The following is a 26713-nucleotide window of genomic DNA, read 5'->3' on the forward strand; positions in this document are numbered from 1 at the left end:
TTGTGCCGACCTTTGCGCCGACCTTTGATATGTAAACAATTTCATATAGTTTCTTTTGAATTCGCTATTTGGTCTTTTAAAAGCTGTCGTTTCTTCTTTAACTTTTCGGGCAACTGAAATAAGCCTGGGTGAAGGAGGAATGTTGAACTTGCAAGTATTTCTATAGCAGTGCAGTTATCTTGATTGTCCGTCTGTCTATGTAATGTCTGTGGTAACCATTCCTGAATCGGTTAAGAGGTAAGTCCACAATATAAATTAAGTTGAGATCAACTCTATTTTCAAAAATAAAAAAAAACTTTATTGCTTGCTCGTTACTTATCAACCGCAACAGATGCAATGATAAGAATGTTCATTCACATGTAAACAAATTCGAAAAATCGTGCATGCTTACTCAATCTTATAGAATATTATGATTTCATTCTTTTCATTCTTTTGCTCAGAGCGCCTTTTAAAGTTGACATACTACTGATTACTATAAAATATAAACTGTTCAAGCCATGTTTATCAGCCAGTCTATCCATCTCTTTGTTAATTGCTGTGGCAAACGTACTCATGATCGCAGAAATTAAGATATCTGCTTCAGAGACACGATATATATTTCGGCTTTTATTTTACAAAATCAGAAAAAAGCTGCTACGCTCATTCCAAAATTAGACGGTTCTCACTTTTTTTGAGTCTTTTTTAGAACAATGTTGATGGGTATAGACGACTCAATCGTGTATATCTTGTTTGTTACTATTGGTCTGCTGGTCCGACATCACAGAACTGCCCTATTTTATTCTTTCTCATTTCCTCCCCTAGAATATCTATGAGTGAGGCGAAATGGCAAAGAAAAATGCGAGAATACTTGTAATTCTATAGCCAATTTTATAATTAACATTAAAATCTTCATCAAACACTTTTAATTTCTTGGCAGAAGCATTGACATCCAAGTGCCATTCGCTCACAGTCCATTATCCATTTAATAGTCTTTTCGATTAAACTGCACTAACTGGTTTTTGTTCAAAAATGCTTTTAAATTAACTCAAGCACTTTTCAGAGGCATCTTAGCAGTTAGAGAAACTTCAAATTAACAGACAAAACATTAAGCCGGAATAACATAGCAAAAATTTTTCCGCGCGGGTAATATTATTGGAAATCAATGAAAACTTGGAAATAATAAAGCAAAATTCTTTCACGTAATGGACTCTTTTCTTACATTCTAGACAGTTCAAAGCATCTCATCTTAACACATTCAATATAATGCAAAAGCAACGCTGCGTCTATCCGACGTTTCTGATGCCACAGTAAAACAGTTAAACAGATAATAAATGAAAGTACTATCATTATATTATTATAATAAATAAGAAAAGTTGAAATCCAAAATAAAGCTACATTTATTTGAAAATGTATATATATTTGGCACATATAAAATAATAAAGGTTGTGGTCGTAAATTTTTTTAGTGTTTTTTCGTTTAAATGTAAAGAAAAAAATATTCATTAAAATATAATTTAATGCGCTTATGCTTTTAGTTGTCATCTTAAAAGTGTGCTTAAATTTAACATTAAATAACACATCTATGTAATTATAAATAACAGAAAATTGTTTTACATAAAACTTTTATGATGTACAGAAAAGTTTTTTATAACAGATTTCAGATAGCTTTTCTATAAACGGTGGTTAAATCAAAATACATATGTAGTGCATAAAGAAACTTTAAAGCTATTTAGTTGCTTGAAAGAAACTCTTTGTAGCCCTTTTATCCCCCTAATTAGAAATTAATTTTAAAACCTATTTATATTTGGATCTTACAATTGTAAACTTAAATTGCAATATTTGCCCCTTTGGGTTGTTTGTATATACTACAGCACTATGACATCAAACGTTCTGTTCGGTTCTGTTCTCTGTTAAATTGCAAAAATATTTGTTATTGATTTGAAAGTTATGAAAACTAAAGAAAACAAGTGAAAGCACAGCAGTGAGCCACGGTCTACCATAAAATATCCTACACTATCGTACAGGTATTTATGAAACGATTTTTAAACAGGCAGAGTGACCGGAAAGTGGTCCGACCATTTTCAAAAGCATTAAATGCAAGAAAAAAAAACGGGCAGATGGACAGACAAGCTTAAATCGGTTCAGAAAGATCGGTACAATAAAAGGTGAATCTTTTCCAAGTTCTTCTGGATGTTGCATAAAATCCGCACAAACCCATATATAGCCTCGTACCGCAACTAATATAGGGTATGGAAACTGAAAGGCAACAAACAGTTTTTATCGGTATTCAGAAATAACAAAAGACGCGATTTGTCTACAAAAAAGAAAACTTTGTAAGCACAGAAATACATATAACAAAGACATATCGGATGTACTTACGTATAGAAGAAGAAGTCATATAAACGTTTTTTTTTAGAAGTTTTCTGGATGCGATATGCTTTTTCGATTCCCTCCACAAATTATTAATTATCTCATACAGCTTCGATTCGGACAAGAAATAATTTGACTCTTACCTTGCTTTTTAATTACAACATGCACATGATAGCTATGAGCAATGGTAAGCAAAATTGTATGTTCTGCAGCTGCAATCATGTCTGGCCTTCGTTATTTATCAGCTGATTTGGTGAATTATTGGATGATCATTATTTTCCCAATTTATCTAAGCCACTATTTATAATTTGAGACAAGGCGACACTAAATGTTGTTAAGTGCCATTTGACATTTTCGACTACAACTTTCGGCAGAGCGATTTTTGTTGTTTACTGGCATTAACTTGGTGAAAATTTTCGTGCGATGATTTTTTCCGGCTTTCATCGTGGGCTGTCAAGACAAGAGTGCTAGAATCAATTTGGTGCTTAACGATGTTTGACGCACCACCCCTTGCCACGGCGAAAATCTTAAATCATAGCCGCCGTTCAATCACCACGAAAATTCCTTAAGGTTGTCCAAAACCAGCTATCGTGCAGGAAAACTTGATGCTATGTAAAAGCTGATAATGCGATGTCGAAACGTGATATGCTCTTAGATTTACAAGTTCCACCAAACTATATGAAATATTAGATGGTCATTAACTTGTGCAAGAGGGGTTTTCTCCTTGGATATCATATAATTTGACAAAATCTCAAAATTATAACCTTAACAGATGACGAATCATCGATGTTTGTGGATGAGCCGGAAAACCAACAGCATTCGACTCTGCGACTGGTTCAAGGTTAAACAATTTCAACAAAGTTTGTTCGGGCATGAAGCATTTTGAAGCAAATAGTCGCTTGTTTTTCCATAGAAAACTGTATCCGTGTCATTACTTTTAGAAAAAAACACAACGATCAATTCTGAGCGTTACGCGGCCATTTATTTGCCGGAAGTCTTTGGCGGAATAGGGAAAGCAAGCGCACTTCTTCTCAATCACACAAATGCGAGTTCTTAAATATCTCTTGCTACAATCGGCCAGTGACGTCCTTTTGTAACCGGATGTCAAGAATAAACTGTGTGCACGGCGATTTTCGTCGCCCGTAAGAAGCCATTGATGCGTTTAAAAATCCCGCTTTAAAGATAACTCAAGTGGTATAAAATAATACTATAATAAATTGTTTGATCGTACGTAAGACAGTAAAGGTCATAGAGGAGAATAGAATAGTAGACAAGTGAGTGATTCTTTTCGTTTAGGCCCAAAAAACAAAAAAATAGTGCTTAATAAAGCAATCAACAGTATTACTTCTAATATGCGAAATTATCAGTATTCCTGGCAGCCGTCCAGATAACACTTGCCAAAGCAGAGCGCTCTTCGACTTGCATTTACCTACTCCTGTAGTTTCTTTGGTTATTAGCTTGTTATTAGTCGCGTCAGCTTCGCTCAACTGGGGGCTACTTCTTTTCTTGGTCGAATATGTGCTTAGCTCACTGCTCTATAACCATTATTTTCCAACCACACAATTACCTGTCGGGTTGCCGTACGCCTTTTTGCCTGCATTGACCTTTTGTCTTTTTCAATCACTACCATTGTCTATGCCAACGCTATTTATTTGCAGTCAGCTTTTTTGAGAGTGAGCCTTATCTACAGTAATCAAAAACTCATTCAGTAAAAGGCATCTTTTACAGCCTTACAGTTATTTAATTAAAAAAAAAAAAAATTTCTAAATTTTATTTCTTTCATAACAGATTCTCAACATAACTTATAACATTATCTTAGGAATTAAGAAAAAAAAAAATAAAAATAAAGTATAGTTTACAACATAAACCAAAGTAAAATTTATATAAAAACCAAAGTATCACAGTAGAGTAAATTTTGTTAATCACTTATTGCAAACAGCGGATATAAACTATTGCGATTAGTTCATTGTTCGATGTCCTTCATCATTATTAAAGCAACCGAACCAATTAAACCGCAAATGCCCATAATGGTCATGGGTAGTAAAGGTTCAATGTGTTCCTGCAAAATGTTTGAAAGCATTTTTATGTCACGTTCTTGACAAAAGAGAAAATAATAATTACCAAAAGCCACATATAAGGCACCAAAATCAAAGCGACGCCAGCTCCCAGATTACCTATACCTACACCGAAATTCCGCACTATTGTAGGATACTGCATAGCCGTAAAAATAGGAATAATTGCATTACTAGCTCCAATTACACATTTCGCTGTTGGCCAAAAAAACAAAGACAATCAATTTAAGAAACGATTTTAATAATATTATAATCCATTTTACCTATCATCGCCAAAGCAATGACATAAATTAGATATTCTTCTCCTTTGGGCACTAGGTTTGTCGCCAAACAGCATACACCCGGTATTAGCATGTAAGCAACCAAGTTACGTTTTATACCAAATTTTAAAACAACAAATATACTCAAGCATATGGATATTGTCTCAATTGTACCAGCAATAGCCTTAATAAGAATATATATGTACATATTTACAAATGTGTCTGCTATAGGTATTTTTAAATATATGCTGACAGTTACTTACTGTATTCACATAGATGTCACCGCCAAAATTGCTAAGATGTAGAGTCAAACCAAAGTATATTATGATTAGACTCAGCCAAGATATTAAAGTTAAGCAAGTTGTACGCCAATAAGTTTTACCGAATACCACTGTCAATGGATTGCCTTTAATAGCGGATTCAGTTGTTTTCAAATTTCTTTCATTTACAGCATCTTCTATACTGGATGGTGCTTTGCTGACGAGAGGCGCTACGGCTTCCAAAGATTTTTGATAATTAGCTGGCAATGTTATGCCATTCATACGTGCTGCCCTCTCCACTACGCTATACAATTGTTGTAATTTACCACGAGCCAATAGCCATCGCGGTGATTCTGGCACGCAGTACCTATTGTTATTGTTATTAGTATTATTGGCATTATTCAAATCAAAAACAGCAATTGTAAATTGTGTTTTAGTGAAGGTAGCAAAATCAATGGCGTGTAGAATAATTTAAAAAAATAATAAAAAAAAAAAAATGCAAAAAAGAAAAAAAGAACAAACGAACGTAAAAACTTACCACATAGACAGAAAGACAAACCAAGGCAACGATATAGTCAATTGTAACGTACGCCAGTCGCGTATGTAATATGCTATGCCTGAGCTAAGCACATAGGTGGCAGCAACCGGTAAAATATTCAAAATTCCAATTATTGTTCGCCATTTGCCGGAGACCAATTCAACCACAAGCACGAAACTTACAACGGCCACGGTCATTGAAGCGAAACCAATTATCACACGTAGTCCCATGTACATGGCCAAGGACGTTGAAAAGGCCAATATTGTGCCTAAAAAAAAAGTATATAAACGAAATCGAAAAATAAAAACATAATTAAAAGAAGAAAAAAAAAAATTAATTACATTTGTATTCAATATTTTTCATTTAATTTGTAATCTGTCGAAATATGTAGCGAAGACTGTATTCCCCGAGCCCCTAACATTGCTTGCAAAAGTACACTTAAAATAGTTATCATCACAAATAGTTGGTCGCTCGTAAAAAGTATCCGTAATCCTCTAACTTTCAATTGGAGCATCATTAGCAAGGTAAGGAATATTATTGCCAATTGCGGAGACAAAATTATAATTTTTTTGGTTATATTGGCGAGCCGACCTATTCGTGGCGCCGGCACCATTAATTGTGGACCGTACAATGAAAAAGCTGGACCTTCAAATAATGTCTTAGAAAAGACACGGAAAGAGAAGTAAAGAGAAGTTTGACGAAAAAATCGATAGCACTACCAGCCAAGTCACTCCTATGCAAGTCCTAATTCCGTTCTACCGCTGTATCCAATTGACATTGAGAAAACCAAAATCAAAACCTTCCTTAAGACGGTTACTTCTCCAGTCGGATTCTCTTGCACAGCTTCATATCAGTCAAATGTTTGACTTTGTTAAAGTCAGTTTTTTAAAAGAAAAAAGTCTTGATTGTTAATGCTCATTCTACTGTTCAGGTCTAGAATTTATTTCTTTGGTCAAAGCAAACTATGGTAAAGAACCGATTAACTAATCGGCAAGCTTTAAATAAACTCTTTCAAAATAACTTATGTTTGAAACGATTCACGAATACTTAATATTTAAAGCAATTAGCGAAGCACTTAAATAGGCGCTTTGGCTTCGATTCCTTATTTGGACATTACTTTGCATAATTAATCATCTAAAATTATCGTTGACGAAATAAGATGTAAAATTTTACGGCAAAAGAAATATCTGATCCGATGAGTGGATGGTGGCGATTCTATTCGCCATTACCAACCTTATAAAAATTCAGCTTGAAGATGCTACTTCGTCTGAGCTCGAGTTCAATACATTGCAATAGTTAATTTGTAAACATGGAAAAATTGGTCGTCGTCACCCAATATCTATTCTTTCAATCGATTCTTTGTTCTCTGTCCAATCGATATCGAAGTGGATCCCATTGTGGCGGAACCTGCTCTTTCCCTTATAAGAATGAAACACTTAGTGTCACACATTAAGCGATGCACTGGAAGCAGAAGGATGATGTCGCCAGAAATATTGAAGAAAATCCGTAAAGCGATATCGGAAGATGGAAATAAACAAAATAATTTCGCGTACCGGTGAACTCGACCAATTTTTCTTAATTCAGGCGAAATTGTGTGAAGAGCCAAAAAAGACCCAAAAACGACTTTCCTTATCATCACGAATGCTAAAGTTTGTATAAGATTTCATTGTAAAATAAAATTCCCGTTGACCTGGACAATTTGTATTTAAAGAGCGACTTGAAATAGGCCGACGTTATATTGTGCTGATGGATTTAGAATTACTTCCTGATTCCACCTGCGCTTGTCTCTCCATCTTGTATTCTTTTGACTAACGTGCGGATAGTAATTTTTGAGACGTGTTTTGTCCTAAGCAAGGGAGCTATTGATATTGGTTTGGATCTGATCGATTTTTCACCCACTTTCCATATAATGCCTTGTCTTGGAAAGCCGGTATATGAATAGCTATACTAAGCGAAGTGGTGTAGGGAATTCAATGGCGGGCCGTTGCCCCTGGTAATGTTTTTTCGTTTTGCTATAAATACTTACATGTTTGAAAAAATGTTTGGTTTTGTTTCAACATTAATAGATAGTTTTAAATAACACTTCAATCCTTCTTTTAATTTGTCCAACATTTTTTTTAGTTTCTTTTTCAAATTACTCTGATAACAATAACACTCTTTTCCCCATATTTTGGAATTTCGCTCATTAACTAGAATAGGGTAGTCCTAATATCTATTAGTTGTATCAAATATGTGCCTTTCATAACAATACTTTATTCCCTTTTTGAATATGTTACTCGAAAGCGATTTTATGATTGAGAAATTTTTCATTTGATTGTCAGAAAACTATATAATTTTTCGACTATAGCGAACTCGCTGCTCACTACAAGAACTACTACCTAAGAGCTACGATCGAGTTAGCTCGACGTCGAACCCCATGAATCGGCCCACGTTCTTTCCAAGGGTAAGTAAAATACACTTTCTTTGAAATGGAAAAAGTTTAGGGGCCGAACAGGTCAGAAAAATCAAATCAAAGACTGTCAATGATTTAACAGATGTGGGTATATTCTGAGCTAAGTTCAGTTGAAAACACGTTTTTTCAAAGTAATTACTTAGGTATTAATAAGGTTTCTTTCATTGAACGGGTTCACTTATGTTTTGGTTTGGGAGACATATAATTAATCAAAGTCTTAATGTCTCAGACTTTTTGATATGTTTCAACTCAAAACACATCACACATATGAAAAGAGTTAAAACTTTACAAGGGAAAAGTTCAACTGTACCTTATGAGCCATCGCCTAATATGATCCTGTATCTATATCCGCTATAAAATATTGAAAGATAAACAATTATTGCCGTATGAAGATTTTTTTTGTAAGAATATCTATAAACCAGGTTATTCAAGAGACAGTTCTATATCTTCCAAACATTTCACATTTACTTAGTGCGTCAAAATAGTATTTCCCACCGATTTGTGTCGAGAAATGAAAAAGATGACAAACTTTTTCCATATCAAAACTTGTTCAAAAGAGAGATAAATAGAATACATCCTGAGCACAAACGCTTTAGCGTGTGACTGTGTTCGTACCTTTATATTATGTAATTAGTTAAACTTTTTGCATTAGCCGCAAAACTGCATAAGGTTGTAATGATTAAGAAGGTATGCATACATTAATTTAATTCAATAATTTCTTACAACAGTGTATTCTATTATAAACAATTATCGCGAACTTATAATACCTTATTATTAATATTAATAATAAAATGTTTAATAATCATTAACAAATTAAAATATTTAAAGTAGATCTACTTCTGCTAATTTATGACTGCTGCTAAACTAATCTATTGGAAAATAAGTTAAAACGAAATAGTTGAGCGAGGCCGCTCATTAAGTACCATACACAACACTATCCTTTAGAAATAAGGTGTTGTGTGGCGAGATGTCACAAAAATCGCCCGAAGTAAACCATTTTCAGCAGCGTTGCAGCATATGGGACGGATATAAAAATCCATTGAAACCATCGGACACACACGCAGACCTAAATTAATTCATGAAATGATTTTAAATTCCCTAACACAATAAAAGCCCAGTATATCTGTGTTGTTCTGGGCGTTTCTACATCCAATTTGAATGCAATTGTGACTAATTTTCTCAAATATTATATCAAGGTCATCCATCTATGAATAAAATATTATTATATTCGGGGCCAACTTGATATAAAAGAGTGACGAAGCCTTATTTTCCATTTTCTATCTCAAGATAGTAGTGTTTTAAAAAACCAACAATAGAAAAACGGACCGACGTACAAATGGAAACTTACCGAAAACTGTTTGAACGAAAGCAAAGCTTAACAAAGTATGTTTACGTCCGTAGCGATCCGAAATGTAACCACTTAAAACGCTTCCAATCGCTGCTCCGGCTAGAAAGCACATTTCCACGACACTTAACAATTCGCGATGCTTGCATACTAAACCGAATTCCTCAACCAGAGTCTTTCCCTCTCCATTCTCTCGAGAAAATTCAAATTCCAAGCATTGCGTATAATTAGCCGACAATCCAACGGACTTAACATAGTCTACGAGATTATCTAAATTCCGTATTGTACTATAATCGGCATCCAATATAGAACAAACATCCTTAGGTTGCGTCAAATTACGCCAGAAGGTAACGTCAATATTATGCAGATGAGGAGGGCGCGCACACCAAAAATCCCTATCAGCCGTCTGTAAATAAAATAAATGATTTCAATTATCTGAAGGTAGCAAGTCAAAACTTCAAGTACTATTTGAAGTAAATCTGAGAGGCATTCCCCTCAAACAAACCATAAAAACATTTATAGTCTGGCAAGGCCGATCATTACGTATACTGCACAAATCGATTAACAAAATTCTTCATTTATTGTCGCGATAAAAAGCCAAAAAGTACGTCTTAACTTCCTGTAAAGGTATACTTTTAATTAGAACTTTGAATTCGCTTCCTGAGAAGAAGTTAACTTCCTTAGAATCGCCAGAGGAAATGAGTTCACCAATGGGTTTTTAAACAATAAAAATGAATCATTAAAAATTAAACAACATTTTTCCGATTCATACTGTCGTCAAACTCTAAGGTAATGAATAAATTTATATCAGCGGTGTCAAGTAAAATAGGCATATTAAATCATTTTTCAGGGATTTGCATATAGGACGAACACCGCTTCCGATAAACTAGAATAATTTTATTTATATATATGTGTAAAAAATAGTTCGCCTTGGATAATCTTCAAGTTTTTCAAAATATAATACGGTACGTAAGTAAAATGGGATAATAGTTGACGTTTTGTAAGTTGTTGTGGTTTACATCTCGACAGTGCGTATTGCATAGTATATTCTTGACCAGCATCAAATTTTGAATATATTTAAGCATGTCCGTCCGGCTGTGCGTCCGTTTTCGTAGTGCCAGTTATAAGCATTCTCCTGGCCGCGAAAATGAACTTACCGACTGCACATTTCGCAGAAATGTTGGAAGTTTTTGGACAAAAGTTGGTGTCAAAAATGGGCCAATGAGAACACCTCTGTTTTTCAAAAGGAATAAAAAATTGTTTTTTTGCTTATTGCTGATCAGCTACAGCAAATAAATCTTCAAAAACCTTAACATATTGTTACGAAAATCCCAAATCCAGTTAAATATCAGCTAAGTAATTTTTCCTGATCATAAATTCCCTAAAGAAGTAAAAACCAAATGCAAATTCGCAGGCGCGTCATGCAGCTGCAGACCGATGAAAACGATTAACGGGAAAAACAGACAGGGATTAAGTATAAAAACTATGAATTTGGGTATAGTAACGCGCTTGTACTAATGTGCATAATTAGAATATTTGTGGAAGGGACAGTTAGTCGGTCAAGACCATAGAAGTTGAGAATACGGTCAAGATAAATTGTGAATAATCCTACATTTAAGGAACATAATCGTAAATAAATGATCCTACTGTTAAGGAATATAATTGTAAATAAAAGAACTTTGAAGTGTATTTATCTTGAACGAAATATCCACGGTCCAGTGATACGAACTGTATCTTAGAAAAGCGAATTTCATAACAGTACGTTCTATGGCTGATGCTGCACAAAAATTGGTAAAATTGACTACGTCTGCGGGGTATTGTAGTGTACTAAAATTGAATTTTTTTTTCAATATCTTTTTAACGCGCAGAAACAAGCTTCAAAAATTCCGTAAAGTATATAAATTTTTGGCCAGTTTCAAATTTGGAACACGCCGAAGCATATCCTTCTGTCCACCTGCCCGTCTGTTAGTCCGTTCTACCAGTTTTGCGGTGTGTTTTGCCGGCGACAAAAATTTCCACAAAATTATTGTACAAGAATATCAAAAATCAGCCATGCTGATGGGTATAAAAAAATCGGTCTCAACTGAAAATAATTTTCTTACATGCTTACTGTTGTTTTTTTCTTTGCATCAAATCATCAAATCTGAAACCACGCTAATAAAAAAGATTAACGGTTTAAGGGCATAAAATTCCTCAATGAATTTTACTTAGCAAAAAAAAAAAATAGAATTTTATGGCGCAATAAATTTTATAATTTACTATTCAGTTAACGCTGAAGATGAGTGTGCATTCGATGTTGGAGGAGTTAGCATGGTAGAGATGCACACTACAGTTAGATCTATCTAAATTCGTCTCTACGTTTTTCTGCCAGGTTTTCGCAATTCTTAAAATCGCCAAAGGTACATAACACATACATAGAGTTTGGCTTAACTTCCTGTCGCAAGAAAGAGCTTGCATTAGATTGAATTCAGCTCATTGTTGGAGTTAACCTTGTAAGAGGAAATAAAATATATTTTAAATCCAATGATTTCTTCTCGCCAAAGTTTAAGTCGTTACTGTGGGTGCAATTGCCAGACAAACATAGCTAGTTGAGGGTTTGTAGCGCTTGCGACTCGAATAAGCCTTGGAAAAAGTCAAATGATCTAACAGCTACTAGACGAAAACTGTACTTAAAAAACAGCAAAATTTCTTATGAGATTTTAATTTCAAATAACTTTTCTTTATTTTACATTGTATCGTATAATGAATTTGCACGCTTTACATTGAAATCGTTTCTACAGTTGAGTTTATTTCTTGCTCCCTGTTCTGTGGAAATACTTGAATTTGTTTACCAACAACGACAGTTGAATGTGGGCGGTGTATGTTTTACCTTACAGAGGAGATAACCGAACGGAGGCACAGCTAAGCTGAAATTGAAGAGTTCCAAGTCAACAGTTTTAGTTCAAAGTAAACACAGCTTTTATACAATATTTTTTAAGCCTTAAGTGCTAAACACGGTAACCTAAGTGTAAGTCTTAAGGCTATGACCTTACAATGAACAGTATACAATAATTTTAGGTTAAAAGTATTAACAAGCGAACATAGATATTGACTAAACTATGTGCTTGAATAGAGACATGATCTTTCGTAAAGAGACTTATCTATAATTATTCAACTAAATCGTATGCTCTAATAAAGCCGTTGGCCAAAAATAATTTTGATAGAATAGAAATAATAGAATTTAATCCGTGCTTTATGTCTCATAGGTATTATTATAACAGTAAGCGGTTTTGCTGAAGTGCGTTGGACTGAGCATATTACGAAGCAAGATACTCATGGGGAACGTCAAAAGACTATTGAAACTTATTCCGCCTCTGAAATATACTACATTAACGAACGGTATGTCTACGGACAAAGTGGTGGAACTCAAATGTTGGTATTACCACCCGGTAAATATATATTTCCATTTCAAACCACTATACCAGCAAATGGAAAACTTTAAGGATCGTATCGAACCTGTTCGATTCAAATAGAAAAAAACCTTAAGGAGTAAAAGAAAAACTTGCTAAAAGCAATACCTCTTAGAGTCTTTCTCTTGTGAATATAGAAATTTTTAGACACTTATGAGCCACAATTCACACGGAAGGGTCGGAAAGCACATATAGATATGCTTGCCATATAAACCACTATACCAGCAGTATGGTCTACCACACCGAGATGCTAAAGCTAATAACTTTTATGTGAAGCCAGTGCAAGTTAGACTTGCCACCTTTTTTTCACTACCTTCTCTCGAGTCTTCGTTGAAGATTAAATAAATCACCAATAATTTATTATCTGAAAGGGGAATATAAAATATAAATGAAATGTTAACTTTTCATTCGAGTTAACTTCTTTTCAATCATTTTCCATTTTTCTCATATTTCCCTCGTTAACGTAAATTTTTAAAACCAATTCGTTATATATTAAAAAAAACTTTCTAAGAACTGAACGCTAAGGACTTGTGACGGAATTGTGTGATATCAAAAACCATGTACCTGAGAAAAATGAGGAAAAACCAGCTTGACTTGTATTTGCCGACGATGCAGAGGAAATATTAATAGCCATAGTAACTTACGCGGAGTAAGGAAGAAAAACAGTTTAACAATTTATGAATATTTAAGTATCTATGTAGTACAGCTATTACTTTTGGGTAAAATTTACTCTGGTCAGTTTATGCGACGATGAGACGATAAGATGTAGTCGGGATGTACTCATAAAATCTGACACTTCCCTAGAAGAAGCAAAGAAAAAGAAATAAGATGCCGTCATATTGCCGGCTGGTTTGATATGTTCTCGCGTGATGTGTCAAAGCGTATCTTTAGTTCAATACCTTAAACAGCATGAAAAAGAAGGACGATTTTTGGCGGCTGTTGATTGTGGGCCTATAGTTTTAGCGGCTGGTGGCATCGCTCTGACCAAATGTATAACTGCTTATCCGCTTTGCAAGATGAAAATTTGCTATAGGCAAATTTGATTTCGGTCTTCATAGGAAAACCAATATAAATCCATTAATATTTCTTGAAAATACAACTCTCTTCGAATCGTTTATAGAAGAATAAAGCAAAATCTTTGCACGATTCCAAAATTCTGATAGAGGCAATTATTTTACTTGACCCGTCTGTGTTTACATGAATAACAAATTTGTTGAATATAATATTAGCGAAAGAAGCAAGCAGGTGTATACCGATCTACCTCGCATGTAATTTCGCTTGTAATATCGTGAATCATGCATCAGAGATTCGCGTGCGAGCGTGAACTTCTTCCTTCCCCTCGGGCCCTTAGGACTTATTGTGTGTTCTTATGGCACATGCGCTGCAAAACGAACATATGTCATGTCCTTATACTACACATTGCATTAGTGCGCCATCTGTTGGTCAAAATCGCTTCTCATATTCATAAATTGGTTTCAATTAAAAATATTAGATTTTTTTCACGTAGTCGAAACGGTTGAAGAGATTGCTTATGCGATACATGAGAAGAGGCCTTTGGCTCTTTAAGTAGTTTAGAAATTTTATTATACGTCCCACAAAATTGACACAGAAAGTCGAAGCTCAAAGGAAGTTCACTTGTTAGGGTTTTTCAAAAATTCAATAATCTTGAAAAGTATACCCTACTGGCGCACCTATGATCAATCATCAAAATTAAAAATTTTTTGTCATTGTTGTATATTTGTTAGCAGCGATAGCAAGAGTAGATTGCATTACTTGCAAATGTTATGTCGAATATATCGGGTCTGTAACCAATTTTTTCATTTTTCTACATATGTATAAAAAGATTCATGCTCGAAGACGCCGTTACAGTTCAGATGTGAATGTAAGGCAAAAACAAAAACCATTTCTACACTAATCGAAAATTCTATATCAAAAGATGCGTTCATTTAGACTGTTTAATAGCGCGTTTTTTGTTTTTATCTAAATTATATGAATTAGCGAACAACACACGTGTATCACTAATTAGCAATTTCATAGAGTTCATCAACATTTATTCAATTTTTAAAAAAATAGAAAGTTTTTATGTAACCTTTTGTAACAGAAATGATTTACACTCAGTTACTTTATTATCTCCTATAACAGCTACGGTTAAGTAATACAACATATACATTTGAAAATGGAATACACAGTTAACGAATTTTTCCGTTATTTTGTCGTAAAATTAAATACAATGTGTATAGAAGAAACTTGACTAGTTTTTGTAGAATTCTATTCACATTTTCTATAGGAAAAGTATATTAATTTTATTACTGCATTTGTAACTCAAGCTTAGGAATTCACCAAAAGAAATTATAGTCGGAATGCCGAGTGTCAAAATGCTCTTACAGGACGACTTTTGTCGGGAAGTTTTTAAATTTGCAATTTCTCTCCCATATAACGTCCTTTTGAAATTGGGTATGTGGAGTGGTGGGAAAAGTGGACCGATTCAAACCATTTTCAATAGGGCTCGCCCTTGGATCAAAGCACTTCAGTGTACCAAATTCCTTCACAATATCTTAAAAATTGCTACCTGTAGCATGAGCACAAATTTACATGGATATTTATTAGACGGACAAACGGACAGGCAGCTAGTTGGATAGACGGGCCGAGTAGTGTCTCTGAAGCTTCCCTTTGGGTTTTGCAAACGTTTCGACGAAATCAATATACCACTCATTCTTCGGTAATGGGTATTGAAAAAAAAACAAACCAAACCATAATGTCAAATATTTTTGGGCCATAAATAATTAAATAACTTTTTATTTCTTTCCTTTTTTCTCTATTGAAATAATTTATAAATTTTTTTTTATAAAAAAAATTCAGGAAAATAATCAAAATTAAAAATGAATATATATCGCGTTTTCTCACGTTTTCACCGACAGTGTAACTGTTCTGTTAGAGCTATACCTAGATTTTTAGTTAATGGCGAACTCAGTCGAAATTTCAGCGAGAAATGCGAAACCGTTAAATCGGAAAAAACGGCATTGCTTGTATTTACAGACGGTTCAGGTGAAATATTAGTAGCCGTAATAAGTGATATCTTACGTAGAGCGGGAGTAAGAGAGAAATCTTTTATACTTTTCAATATTCAACTATTTATATGATGCACTCTATCGCTTTCAGATCGAAGTCTCGGTTTGCGGCTTATGTGATAGCGAACCAACAAAATGTAGTAAGGGCGTTGTCATAAAACCTGAAACTTCTATATATCGGGCGCACAAATACAAATTCGATGTGGTCGTAATACCAGGTGGCTTGGAAGGTGCGAAGACAATGGCTAGAAATGTAACTTTGGGAAAATATCTAAAACAGCATTATAAAGAAGGGCGCTTATTGGCGGCCATTTGTTGCGGACCTTTAGTTTTAGCGGCCAATAATATCGCGGCGGGATGTCGTTTAACCTCTTATCCCGCACGCAAGCCAGAGTTGGAGAAAATTTATAAGTAAGTGATATCTTTCTCATTGAGTCACAATATCTCTTATTTTGTGAATCGATTTTTAATAGATATGTGGACGATGAAATAATTGTAGAGGATGGAAAACTGTTAACCAGTCGAGGACCTGGTACAGCCATGAAATTTGCATTGAAAATATCTGAAATTTTAGTCGGTAACAAGAAAGCACTTGAAGTGGCTAAAGACATATTAATGAAAGACGATACGTGCTGCAAATAGGTGCGAGAAGCTTCTATTAAAGATAATCCATTTCTAACATAGATCGGAATGACTTTTGTTTTAATCCGTGAATGTAATTTCTTAAAACTGTAGCTTGAGATCGGCTTGAGTAAAAGGTTGACATCTACAAAAAAATTTTGTGAGTGAAAGGAAGTAGATCTGAAATGAATCATTGTGTAGATACTTATAAGATATCGGATAAATTTGCTCTTGCTGTCATGTATATATGAATTTTGATCGATGTTGCTGTAGCCGATGATCAATCAATTTTTGGTATTCAGGTTGAAGAATCAAGATGCTCCAGTGTCCCCTAAAGGTTTAGCAATAAAACAAAATATTTAGATGTACGAATTGCCAGGACGACTTTAGTCGTATTTGACTTTATAAGATTATGTCGAATTTTTAAAAGCAATAAGAAACCGTCTTTGCGTATATCAATTAGTAGTATTCTTTAAATTCTAATAAAGATTCCTGAGGTGATTAAAAGAATTGGATGGGATAATTGGATTTGCATTGGCTAAGGATATGCTTAGGACAAATCTACGTTTCTCCAGTAATGACCTTTTTTTGTATACGGAGACAATGGCATGGACTTCAACTCTTTAGCGCGAAGAACAAGAATGGTTCTCTGAAGATTCAATTGAGTCAACATTGCAAGAATGGGATCATACAACAGAGTCACATTGCATTCCATTCGAACCATAGAACAACGGTCTATTCCAACAAACACAGTCATAATTTCACATATAATCTTTTGGTTATGTGCGGATAAATACGTTATCTCGATCAACCTTTGATAAAGCCTAGCACCGATCTAACATCATTTAGTGACTTTCAATGAATTTTAATTGAAGTCCAGTTTTTCGCCAAATAGAACAAGTAGATTAAGGAAGGAGTCCACATTCTTCAACTTATGTGAATCTGTTAAGGAAATTTTCTTACATCTCTCTTAAATTACCGTCGTAGAATTGAATGAGCATAACTGTTTAACTGATTTATTCAAATCAGATTAGAGATGACACCGATAAGGTTCTCAGTGAAATAAACTAAATAGTTTGACATCATTAGAGTACGTGCGGATATGGAACGATCTAATAGCGAATGGAAGATCATTAATGTATAGAAAAGATTCTATTCATTCCCTTGAGAGATTTTTAATGTGGTGGGAAATATATTAAGGAAATCCTTAACTTTTAATGTCTTAAATATCTAAAATAAAAATTTTACAATGTTGAAAATTGTAATTTTTTCATAATAATGAGTGGTATGGCTTGATAAGGAGAGACTCTGTTTGCTACCCCATTCACATTGAATCTCTTTTAGTTGTGTAAGAATTTATTGAAGAGTTGTAATGAAGATCAATTAGTAACATGCTGTTCAGATTGTGTTAAGGATTCGCGGAAATCGTGAGCAAAAGAGACATGAGGCATGAAATGAACTGAAATGTGTAGCAAAAGAAATGACTTGAGGCTTTGAAGAACTGTTTCTTAGAAATAAAAAAGTTAAACCAATATTGGGTAACACGGTTCACCACTGAACAACCTACAACTCTCCATTTAAGACTGTTATGCCTATAACGAAATGATTTACATTCAGTTACTTTAGTGTTTGTTATAATAGATACGTTTAAGGAACACAAATTATAAATGTGACAAATGGCAGGCAGAGTTAATGAATTTTTCCATTATTTGGTCGTCAAATTACCCACAAGGCATAGAAAAAACTTAAATAATTTTTTTACGATTTTAATAACAATTTCCGTGGGAAGAGCTTACTAATTTTCTTATTTCATTTGTAGTTTAAATTTTAAAAATAACTAAAAACGGGTAGGAACGTTATAGCCGGAATGTAGTATGTCGAAAAATTATTGCAAGGGCTACTTTTGTCGAGAAATTTTGAAAATTCCATATAACGATTTTTCAAATAAGGAGTAGTGGAAAAAGTGGGCCGATCCAAATCATTTTCAATAGGGTTCTCCCTTTGGGTTTAAACACTTTAGTTTACCAAATTTCATCACAATATCTTAAAAATTGCGAGCACAAAACAACAAGACCTACAGATGGCCGGATGGAATAGAGGAGGTTAGATCCATTTAGAAAGTAACTTTGAATTAATTGGCATGGTAAAAGGTGGATCTATCTCAAGTCTTCTTGGGAATTGTGTACATCTATACAAACTTAATATGCTCTTATCCCACACCAAGTGAGTATGAAAGCGAAAGAATTTTATTTTCAATCTAAGATGCTTTAACAACAGAATGATTTTTTTTTTCTTTTAGAATATTAGGCTAATTAGGTAAGTTGTACAACTAAGGGGGTATGCACTTTGAATTAATAAAAAAAAAATTAAAGGAAAAGTCAAGTTAAACTTTCAGTCTTACTTGAAATACGAAGGCGTACACATGAAGTGTTGTGACTACTTGCACCAACGCTAACATGCTGCAATATTTCATTTGCCATTCACCAATTTCCCCCGAGCATCGTTTCAGTATTTCATTGCGTAAATATTCTAATCGCTCAATACGTTTGCTAGCATCCGATTCACTGTAATCGTTTAACATAACTTGATTTTCTTCTTCCATTATTTCAATTTGCATTTCGTATAAAATCGTTTAAATAACAAACGAAAGTTATTAATTAATTACGTTTATTAATTGGCGTTGAAATTCGCAATTGTTTTCCGCCGATCTTTAACGTCACGTTAAGTAATATCTGTTTCCTACGTTGAACTGAAGTTATTAATTTGCGTATGAGTTGAGCCTCATATATTTCTGGCATCAAGTTATTTATATAAAGTGAGCTTTAAATAAAACGACTAAAAGTAATTAAAATGATTCAGGAAATGTGTCAGAAAATGATGACATATATAATGTGTTAATAAATTTATTGTTTTTAAATGTTTGTCTTATGCCATAATTTATTTACTTCTTAGGTAAAGTTTTCACTTTTCTATTGTTTATTGTCGTGTTAAATAAATGGGAAACAGAACCAAAAATAAAAAAACTATACTGGGACACGACTCACAATTAAATACTCTACTCTAATTTGCTTAATGCAATTGTTCATATAACGACTTTTCAAAACAAGGTTTAACGTGTGAAGTCGCCGAAGAAGTGGTCTGATGTGAACCATCTTTAACAGCATTCTAAATTTCCTAAAAATATCCCGAATATTGCGGATCACAGATTGAACAAAAAAAAAAAAAAATGGACAGACGGACAGATAAGCTTACATCGGTGCAGAAAGTGATTGGGAATCTTTCAGTATAATAAAAGTTGCCCCTATCTCAAGTCCTTTTGGGTGTTGCATCCGCACAAACCTGTATGTACCCTTAACCCACAAGTCGTGTAGGATATAGAAGAGACATAATGTTCAGTTTATAATAATAATAATAATTTAATAATAATAAAGAATAATTTGATATTCATTACATCATTGTTATACCTTACCTCACTTCTGTTGCAAGGTATATTATAATCAGTAAGTAATGCCTATAGGGAGTTATGGTGAACGCAGCTTTTATTATAATGGTCATTTTCCAAATCGTTTGTGTGTCCATCTGTCTAATGCTTCTTTCTTTATTTAGGTTCAACTTGAAGGTCGTAATTTTTTAGGTTAATATTATAATATTAGTATTGGAATGAATTGAAAATGTTACGTCGAGTCTTGGCATAATTTCTCATTTTCAAGAAATCATCATACGAAAAAGAAAAATTGCGATTTCAAAATTTCTGAAAAAAAAACGGGGAAAGCTACTAGTTTGGTAAACTAAATAGATGTGAAAATTTTTAATTCGATAGACCAATGTTTTAAATAACTTAACGCTTCCTATGGAAGATAAAGGGGAAGAGGGCTAATCTTTAATATTTTATGGTGCGAGTTGAATATAAAACTGCCATAAATGTAGACCACATAGAGTCTTTTTCCGCGTAGAGATTCTTATGAAAAGTAAACTTTTCATACGTTGAAAATTCGAATTTTAAACAACTAATGGGGCAAATTCGTCCACAATAGTCATTTGATGTAAAATTTAACTCTTGCGAATTTGCAAAACATAGCTATATTTTTTGGAGCCGACACAGTATGAAGGTCTCTATGAAAATTCGGGTTTTATTTTCCCAAAGGTGTAGTTTATAGCACACTATGATACAAATAGGTGTCGAATAAGATCTTTAATAAGACACTTAAATATGCTAAATTTGCAAGATGCCAGTTCACGGTTTAAGATAAGAGACCTCATGAAAAGTGTGTGTTTGTAGGGAAACAAAGCGTAATTTTTCGTTATTTTACCACGAAAATTATTATATGAAAAATTATATTAGATGAAGCGGTATAGAATATTTAATGGACAATCTTGACAATAATGTTTTGCTTGCTTTTTTTATTCTTTCTTATTTTTTGTACAAACATCTGTGAATATATGAAGCTCAGCTATTCTTGCTGGCAGAAATCGATTTTGTCATATTCATCTGTCTATCGGTCGGCAGTATAAAAAAGTATTTTACTTAGTGTAAGTTTGAAGATCAGTGTAGGGGTTCATCCAGATAATCGATAATTTTTCTTTCTCTCTCCTCCGTTTTCGCACATTAAAAACCACGCACACTTTGCATTATACAAACCTAATAGGTGCTAGTAGGTATATTGATCAGCGACATCTATTGATGAAAATGATAAAGTAACGCGAAGTGTTTTTTATACACAGAGGCCAAATTCGATGATTTTGACCTTTCTCTACATAGAATGACAGTTTTTTCATGTGTTATTATTAGGCTTATCATGCTGCCGAAGCCCATCAAACTCTTTTAGAAAGTGACGCTGGTCCATCATATCCCAACTGTCGTTTTTGGTTTCAGTGGTGTAAAAGTGATGATTTTGAAGTCAGTAACAAAGAACGGCCTGGGCGACCGAAAAAGTTCAAAGACAATGAATTACACAATTTATTGGCGACAATCCAATCAAATGAATTTTTTCCTTATTGAAATTTGTTATCCTTTCATCGACGCTCTTTAACAAATTACAGACATTATCTATTGTCAAGAATTGAAATAAAAACAAAAATTGAAGTGGCAGCACAATTTGGACTATTTTTCTTTTTTTTTTTAATGTAATTATTTATCTCTTACATTTCTTTCTAGCAAAATAAATCTAACAAAAAGTTTTATGTTTTTGAAGATATTCAAGAAACTTTTTTTCAAAATTAACGATGACTATTAGACACGTTTTTTCCTGTGCTTTCCGCTTTAGTAACTGGCCTCTACAACAATTAAACAGTTGTAAAGCAAGGTTAACACATCCACAGTTTCTTTGTAACGCTGAACATTCTCGGTTTTACAGCGAGCAAAGGGAAAAAGAGCCAAAAGAACATAAAAGTGCTTTGATTATATTTACAAAAGGTGCAGAAGAAATGGAAGTTGTTATAACAGCTGATGTCTTACGAAGGGCCGAAGTATGACGAGCCAATCATTTGCCTATCTATGACTACACAAATATCGGTTGCTTTCAGATCGATGTCGTGTTAGCCGGTTTATGTGACGATAAGCCTGTTGAATGTGTCAAAGAGCTACTCATAGTACCGGACGTCGGCCTAGAAAATGTGATAAATCGAAAATTTAGTGCTATCGTATTGCCAGGTGGTATGGAGAGCAATCAAATCATGGCTAAAAATCTTTACTTCGGTGAATATCTTAAAGAGAAAGAGAACGAATGTTATATTGCGGCTATTTGTTCTGGACCTTTAGTCTTAGCAGCTCATAATATCGGTAAAGGCAAGCGTATAACGTCTAATCCAGCGCTCGAACTAGACCTTTATAAAACTTATAAGTAAATATCTTTTACATCTTACTAGTTGAAAGGATTTGAATATCGTATTTTCTAGATACGAATATGACGACGTAGTTGTAGATGGGAACATAATAACTAGTAGAGGTCCGGCTACAACTTTTCAATTTGCTTTGAAAATAGTCGAACTTTTACGAGATAAAAAAAAAGCCGAAGAAATAGCTAAAATACTTTTGCTGGATGACCATTGCCAGTAGAAAACCATGACGACAGATTCTAAGTCAAGCACAAAATTTTTTCCTAAAATCTTTTGTGAATTACAAATCTTTCCATAAAAATGATCTAAAAGTGAAGTTTGTTAAATTGTTCAAGTGATAAGTACAATATGTTTCACAATTATAGATAACTAGCATGCGCGGAACTTGTAAGTGCAGAATTAAGCGACGATCGTGTTTGTTCCTAAAAATATTGATATGCAATATGAGCTAAAGATTGGAGAACATTTTTAAATGTAAGGGGTAGCATCCTTTATGTAAACCCCATTATTACTATTTTCTATGTATAGTTTGTGGTATTGGGAGGACAAATTAACCTGGTCCGACGAAGAAAGGGGAGTACATTCATTTTGTCAAAATGTTTGCAACACCTAGAAGAAAGAAGAATGGGACCCCACAATGTATTTATATGCTTCGAAAAAAGTAAAAATTAATACGCCTACCCAATATTATAGTGTATCAAAATTTGATTTCTCATCAACATGTTTATAACGCGCAGAACAAAGCTTCAAAATCCCTATAAAGTAAATATATTCCTCGCCAGTATCAACTATCGATGGCCGTCTGTTCATCTGTCCGTCTGTCTAATTACGTAGTATCTGTGGTAAACATTTTCCCGGTAGCGAAAATGAAGACGTCGCCTACAAATATCCTGGAAGTGACCTAAATTGTTCAAAAGATACGTTTACCAGACCCACACTACTATGCTTTTATTCTGAAAATAGAAAAAATCAGACCCGCCCACTCGGTATTATAGAACATTAAAATTTAGTTTCTTCACTTTTTTGTGTCTTTTGTTTTCAATAGCACGAAGGATACAAAAGATTCGGTCCCGACCATTCATAATTTTCTCACTTGTTTCTTTTAGCTTTTGTTAATTTGACTGCAGCTAGCGATAAAACTGTGAAGATGATGTCTATATTTTATAAAATCTGTGACTTCTTATATTTTACGTTTAAGAAAATGTAAGAAGACGTTTAAAGAAAAATCACTTTTGTTTAAAAAGACAAGCGAATAATTGACGTTTTGATTTGGACAGTAGCTTTTCGCGAAAGCCTTTAAGAGATCACATAAATCCCTTGTATTGCGAGATGTACTGAGTCGAATATATTTAACAGCTACAAAGACTTAGTACGGAATTATTTTCGAAAATCGATTTAAGCTTGTGTGCCCGTTCCTCTAAAGATTGTGCACGTGTTCTAACGCTTTTGACCTGTTTTGCTCTAAGGATCAAGACTTATTGAGAAAAAGGTGAAAACGAAAAAAAAAATGCATTTATCAAAATTTCGCGACAGAATTCGGTAGATAATAGCACTTTGGCATATAAAATAAATACAAATTTCGGATCGGATGACCTATTTTTTTCGAGCCCTTGTCATATACCACTTTCAACGAAAGAAAAAAGATCAAATTTTTAATATTTCATGATGAAAAGTGGCCTGTAGCCAATAAAGATCATCTAGGTATTTTTTGGATCCGTTCTTATATGAAAGCACTTGTGGAAATAATGCGTTTACATGGAAACAAGGTATAAATTTTCGTTATCACGAAAGTTAATGAAGCATTGTGCTAGACGAAGTCGCGTAAAGCAGGTAATGTTCGGCCATATCCGCCTATTATGCTTTCACCTACTTTTATCGCTTTCGATTGGTCACAAATATGGCTCTGATATATGGTCAGAACAGGTCTTTGAACAGTGTACAGAGGTCACACAGTTAATTGATGAGACGGCAGAGAAGATAATGTTAATAGGGGTCGAGTCGATGGATAGGTTGTCGGTGATCCTTCGATATTTTAAGTTGATTTTGTTTAATCATGGTCACCAATTTATATTATGGGTGATACAGAATTAAAATCATTTTGTGTACACCCTTGGCATTGCCGGATTTCTTTAATTGAATTATGCTAAAGAGTAAGGCATACGTCAATACGCCATACTTCAGGGAAAAAATCCGATCACATTACGCGCGTTTGCAATCGCATATCTACAATTACGATTGTTTATCAGATGTTTTTTAACAAATGTCACTACCTTGTACAAATCAAAGGTGTTATACATTGTCAACGAAGAGATGAATTTTATAAATAAAAATTCTTTACATAACTTTTTCTTCCTTTTTCTTCGCCTCAAATGAAATAAACCTAATAAAAATTTTTCTTCTAAATTTTCTGTTTTCAAAAGAATTCCACAAACAAACAAACAATGATTTTTAGGCATATATTCTCTCGAGTATCCCGCTTTTGCAATTGGTCTATACAACGACCAAACATTTACACACCAACTGTACGGATGGCAAGACTGCACGTCTGTACAGAGCATTCTCGCTTTTATAGTGAGAAAGCAAGCAGGACAAGAAAAGGAGACAAGAGCGCTCTAATTATATTTGCAAAAGGTGCAGAAGAAATGGAAGTTGTTATATCAGCTGATGTCTTACGTAGATCCGACGTAGGACAAAAGAATTGATTTATCTCAATTTGCTTCTAGCATTTATTGCTTTCAGATCGACGTGACTATAGCCGGTTTATGTGGTAAAGAACCGATAAAGTGCAACAACAATTTAGTGATAATACCAGACGCAGATCTCGAAGATGTAAAGAAAGAAAAATTTGATGCAATCATACTGCCAGGTGGTTGGGATAATGTCCAAACAATGGCCAGAAGTGAGGAATTTGGTGAATTTCTTAGAGAGAAAGAGACCGAAAGCTACATTGCCACTTTCTGTCATGGACCCATAGCGTTGGCAAAACATTGCATCGGTAAGGGCAAGTGCATAACCACTTGTCCGAACATTTATTTTTTGCGGTCATTTTATAAGTAAATATTTTTAACATATTATTCTGTCTATACAAAGATTCTTCAATTTGCAAGTTACTTGTTACAGATACGTAGATGAAAAAATAGTTGTGGATGGTAACTTAATAACTTGTGAAGGCCCGGCTGCAGCTTTCCTTTTCGCTTTGAAAATAGTTGAACTTTTGCGAAATACAAAAAAAGCCCAAGAAGTAGCCGATATTCTTCTAGTGGATGATTACAAAGAGGGTCGGAGAAATTTTGGTAGTTTCTTGAAAAAGCCATCCATTCAGTTATAAAACTTTTACCTAGGTATTATTTAAAGTAAAGTTTCTGAACTATTTTTATAACAAATGCAATAATTACCTATACTGACATTATTTAGATGGCAGCGGCTAACAAATAAATCAGTTTAGCTCCTTCTAACAACAATACTTCTTGAACACTACTGTGGCAACAGGTAAAGGGCGACGGTCACCGAAATTGAATTTAAATAAACTTGAACCTGTAGTGGAATCTACTCTTTTCTGTTTAGCAAAAAAACAGATAGGAATGTTATAATCGGGCAAGGCCGAACATTAGATACTCTACGTCACTTTGTCTAATACGCTAAAGGTCACACATTAGGCAAACTTTCTATGAAAGCTTGTATGTTGGAGGAATCGTTATATGCGGTGATATCCAAAAAATAGACTTACGTGGTCCAAATTCCAAAAACGCCTCATGAACTCATTTTCTTCGAAATATGGAAAATTTTACCTTTTTACTATATAAAGATTTCGTTATTGTAGGAGTGGTTATATGAGAGAGGGTTCAAAAAATTGCCCCATCCGAACCAAAATTCTCATATCAATATGGAATGTCGAAATACTATTACTTAACCATTTTTATGGAGAAATTTTAAAAAATGCAATGTTTTCCATATAACGATTTTTCAAAATAAGGCATTATATGAGAAGTGGTCGAAAACATCTGTCCGATCCAAATCATTTTCATGGATACTTAACCTGGATACACATCAGAAGGACAGGCAGACAGATGGACAGAAAGGCCTAAATCGTTTCAGAAAATGTCTCTCGATCGGTATAATAGAAGATGGGTACTACGTGTTACATACGACGGCTACGTCTGATACTTTGTGCATCATAAGTGATGTAGAGTATAATAGGTGATTACAATTTTCCTCTTTTAGAACGCCTTAATTGAGTATGTAATCTAAGCTAAGTATATTAAGGTTGACGCGACTTTTCTACACGAAATTTCAAGATCATAAACGTGATATCCTGTGAGTACATAATAGACGGCAACAATTCTAGTCTTGCGTATTATTAAATCAATTCTCTTGTTAGTCGCGGTGATCAATACACAGGCATAGGCGTGCAATGTAGGAGTTACTATTCATATATTTATGCGTATAAATATTTGAAAAGTTGTCT

General features: G+C 34.0%; 1 protein-coding gene across 1 annotated transcript in view; it reads right to left on the reverse strand.

Annotated features, from left to right (window-relative positions):
- Positions 1-4068: 4068 nt before the first annotated feature.
- LOC119641431 (organic cation transporter protein) overlaps positions 4069-26713 on the reverse strand; it is a 48876-nt gene continuing 26231 nt past the window's right edge. The window contains exons 3-8 of the mRNA XM_038040120.1: positions 9279-9681; positions 5479-5746; positions 4944-5307; positions 4684-4864; positions 4470-4615; positions 4069-4407 (exon numbers count right to left, since the gene is read on the reverse strand). Of these exons, the coding sequence (XP_037896048.1) occupies positions 4312-4407; positions 4470-4615; positions 4684-4864; positions 4944-5307; positions 5479-5746; positions 9279-9681 (1458 nt within the window). The 3' untranslated portion in view covers positions 4069-4311. The remainder of the gene's footprint in view (positions 4408-4469; positions 4616-4683; positions 4865-4943; positions 5308-5478; positions 5747-9278; positions 9682-26713) is intronic.

Source organism: Glossina fuscipes, unplaced genomic scaffold (genome assembly GCF_014805625.2).
Source record: "Glossina fuscipes isolate IAEA_lab_2018 unplaced genomic scaffold, Yale_Gfus_2 150, whole genome shotgun sequence".
NCBI lineage: Eukaryota > Metazoa > Arthropoda > Insecta > Diptera > Glossinidae > Glossina > Glossina fuscipes.